Source organism: Trachymyrmex septentrionalis, unplaced genomic scaffold, assembly GCF_001594115.1.
Source record: "Trachymyrmex septentrionalis isolate Tsep2-gDNA-1 unplaced genomic scaffold, Tsep1.0 scaffold97, whole genome shotgun sequence".
Classification (NCBI taxonomy): Eukaryota; Metazoa; Arthropoda; class Insecta; order Hymenoptera; family Formicidae; genus Trachymyrmex; species Trachymyrmex septentrionalis.
The window spans coordinates 749,342-753,200 of record NW_017306160.1 but is presented as its reverse complement, the minus strand read 5'-3'; the positions used below and the strand labels follow the sequence as shown (position 1 = coordinate 753,200).

General features: G+C 29.9%; 2 protein-coding genes across 2 annotated transcripts in view; one reads left to right on the top strand and one right to left on the bottom strand.

The window, feature by feature from the left end:
- Positions 1–643, top strand: part of LOC108756293 (PR domain zinc finger protein 16-like) — a 36,272-nt gene extending 35,629 nt beyond the window's left edge. Inside the window, exon 3 of the mRNA XM_018499995.1 lies at positions 322–643. The gene's annotated coding sequence lies outside the window, so the exon portion shown is untranslated. The remainder of the gene's footprint in view (positions 1–321) is intronic.
- Positions 644–3,125: 2,482 nt separating this feature from the next.
- Positions 3,126–3,859, bottom strand: part of LOC108756299 (polypeptide N-acetylgalactosaminyltransferase 3-like) — a 3,930-nt gene continuing 3,196 nt past the window's right edge. The window contains exons 10-11 of the mRNA XM_018500005.1: positions 3,542–3,808; positions 3,126–3,460 (exon numbers count right to left, since the gene is read on the bottom strand). Of these exons, the coding sequence (XP_018355507.1) occupies positions 3,329–3,460; positions 3,542–3,808 (399 nt within the window). The 3' untranslated portion in view covers positions 3,126–3,328. The remainder of the gene's footprint in view (positions 3,461–3,541; positions 3,809–3,859) is intronic.

Genomic DNA, 3,859 nt, shown 5'->3' with positions numbered 1-3,859 from the left:
TTCTACATTTTCGAAAACTTTTTAAAACATATTTATTTCTTCTAATTAATAAAAATTCATGATTCTTTTCTCACAAATTCAATTTTTCTAACGACATTTGTCAGTTGTCAGATGTCATTAATATTATCTTGAAACTTTTGTTAGTTGTCAGATATCATTAATATATCACAGTGGTTACGTGAACGACATAAACTAGAATAATTTAAACAAGCTGAAGTCTGGCTTCTAGTTTATTGTTTTAGTTCATAATATTTAAATCGTGCGGTATTTTCTTTCACGCGTCTAAATGCTTTTTAAGATCATCTTTTCTTTTTTTTACAGCTGTACGTCAAGAGGGTCAATGGCGGGTTCAACCGAAAAAAGCCCGTTTTCAAGAAATTAAGTTCTTTTTTTTCCCTACATTAAGAAGAAGAACCGCAATTTAAGGTGGGAAACGAGGACTTGACCAGGGTCATAAGTGTATGAGAACCGGAACACTTACACATTACCAGTGAACAAGTTGGCGACGTGACTTGATGATAAATTTCGAAAATTATAGAGACAACTATATCCGTTTTATTTCTATGCTATTTTCACAACTGAAATTAAACTAAAGAAATAATAAGATGCGTCATCTAGAATATCTAGAGTTAATTATATCGTAACCGCCTTCATTAAGCATATTGATGATTAACTATTTCCCGTTCCTTATAAAATTATAGTCCTGCTTATACTAAAAGTGACTAAAGTACAAGCGCATATAATTGAATAAGTGATTTTATTAATTATAAATATATAGGAACAAATCAATAACATTAAACATTTGATTTTTATTAAATAACGTTAGCCATAATATCACTTTTCAAATTAAATAATTGTATATTATATTTTATATTAATTTTAATATTACTTTTACATAAAATAAACTCTTGCACAAAATTTCTCTTTAATTTAAAAATAAATTTAATTAGAACTTTGTGCAAAATATGTGCGCGGTGTCTCGATGCTGTTTCGATTACATTTGTCGACGGGAAAAAAATTTTTCGTTTCGGAGACGACGTGAATCCATAAATAAAAGTCATCTCAACCAAACTTGGCCTGGAGGTGATCAGATCCAAAGGCACGGGCGGGATACTGCGCTTCGGGCTAAGTGCCTTCTCTGCAGCCTCACCGAGGACATGACTTTGACCCAGATATCGGTAAACTGTGCCAAGTAGCCCGCGAATGCAACTCATTTGTATCGTCTGGCTCGAAATCACACCGAAACGATATGACAGAGATCGATCTCCTATCACGCGTCGTGATATAATAATAACTTTCCAATCAATTCGCCAATTAACCTTGAGACTTCAGATTTCGATAAATAATTTATTCAAAACTGTTAAATAATGTTGCGTTTGTCATTATTGTGCGTCAATTATATAACATTTATATATACAAACGTTATTATAATTGCAATTATAGAATGTGGCAAAGTAATGTAGTGAAGTAACAATAACATGTAGTTAAACAACTTTAATTGTTGTTTTATAAACAGGTATATTAATATTTAAAAAATTGTAACACAATTTATATAATTTTAGAATTTTAATAATACTAGAAAAAAATATTTTATATAATAATTATTTGCATTTATACACCTCAAAATAACAAGTTATACAAGAAAAATAACGTCAAAATAACGTTAAAACGAATCGTAAATGAAAAGTGACTTTTAGTGACATTTTGGAGTCATTTGACGTCATTTGTGTTTTTTGGCTTGGAAATTTTATGATAAAAAATAATATAAACATGTAAGATATTTCTTAAGCTATTATATATTAGAATGCATACACATTTTAAGCCTTGTTTATATGATGCGGATTATAAATGATCAAACTAATCATCAAAAGCAGAAATAATAATACATTATGGAATAAATATTGTCGAGGAGAGAAACTTTATACACTATATATGATGTTAACCTTCTACAAGCGTATTTGACTACTGTAATTGATCAGAATGGATTGGAAGGAATTTAGATCCTTGAAACATTATACTTTTAATTAGAAACGTTAATGTACTGTGATGGCGTATTGCAGTTAAATTGAACGTTTAAAATAAAAAAAGGCGAGTACGTCAGAAACGTAGATAAATTTAACATAGTACTTATAATCATCAAATTTGACAAGTTGAATATTTTTTTAAAACTGTATTTATTTGCGTTTTTTTTTTATACAGAATAAATATTTGATATATGAATAGTTTTTTCGATAGCAGTATTATGCTTTTAAATTATTCCTGCATTGTTGATAATTTTTTCAAAAATTTATAAATAAAATTTATATTTTCACAAATTTAAATAATACTAGAAGAAATATTTTATATAATAACTATTTCATAAAACACAAAGGAGCTTCTAAATGGCATTCATCGTTAATATTACAACGAAACGATGTCAAACTGAAGCATTTTCGATTTAGCCTTGACGACGATGACAATAAAGATGACTCGTCGACAGGACCTTAACTAGCAATGAATCACTAACAATACGCATCTTCTTCGGAATTGCGACAGCGGAGGATTACCTATTTAAGGCAATGCCAAATCGGTCTAAAGAACGTGTCCCCGCAATCCACGCGCGCGTGCATTTATTTAAAACACTTCCAAACTAGTTATCCAGCTTGGCGTTTATAAGCCGTTACTTTGAAGGATAACGTTAATAGGAAATTATATAGCAAAACGATGCTCACGTATAATTATGGCATCGACGCATTCTTATTCTCGAAGCAGATCATTCATGTTCAGATTATTAACTGTGATCCAGCATAGTCATCTCATCCATTAGATGGTGAAACGAGATCTATTTACCAGATGAAAAGCACAATGTAAAAAATTGTATTATGTTTTTGTGCTTATTTTTTAAATATACTACCTGTTATAAAATATTAAATGCAATTTTATAGAAATAAATTAGAAAGGAAGAAAAACAAAATTAAAAGAAATAATAAACGAAATTAAATTGCAAATATAAAAAAAATAAAAATAAAAATGTTCAAGAAATTTTAATGATGTAGAATTGGAAGTCATGGAGAAAAAATATAATATATATAATAGATGCAATAATAGTATAAATTATTTTTTTATTGTATGTTTCAAACCTTGTTGTAGAGCAAAGACATACATCTTATTTGAATTCGTTCAGTATAAAAGTAAAAAAAAATATTAATTTTTCATTAAAATGACACTCATGACAATTGTCGCGACAGTTAATGTATCAGTAAAAATATTTATTAGTTACTGATAGACAACTCATTAAGGCACTGCTTTTTCTTTTTTTTCTTAGTTAATAACATTGACATCATGATTATCACTTCCAAGAAACTGGTTCCAAGATCCATTGTTGATCGAGATTCTTAGTACAAGCCGCTATTGTAAGCGTGTCATCATCCGTTGTTGCTTGAAGACACATCTCAGAAGGCACGTGCAAAATTACTTTTGTCTAGAAATAATCATTGATATTGTAAAAATTGTTAAAAGAAACGTATCATAGTTAATATTCTATCAGTCAGAAATACGGTACTTCTTCATCATATTTCCATTTTTGTCTTTCGCGACCGCTACATGCCATTATTTTTACTTTTGGCGTCTTTTGTTGTATATCTCGTTCCGGTGCGTCCAAACATACACTTTCATCAGTCATTATCACTCCATTTTTGGTCATCACGAACATCTGGCTGAGCATCGGCCGCGGTATACATGAATGTAAGACTGCGTTCCCTGAAGGTTGTCCATAAGAACCTTTCGCAGCCGGTCGCATAATGCACTTCTTTGTCCCAGCATGCACTATCTGATATAAATAATTGACTAATCTCAATTTAGAAAGCTATTTAAAAGTTAA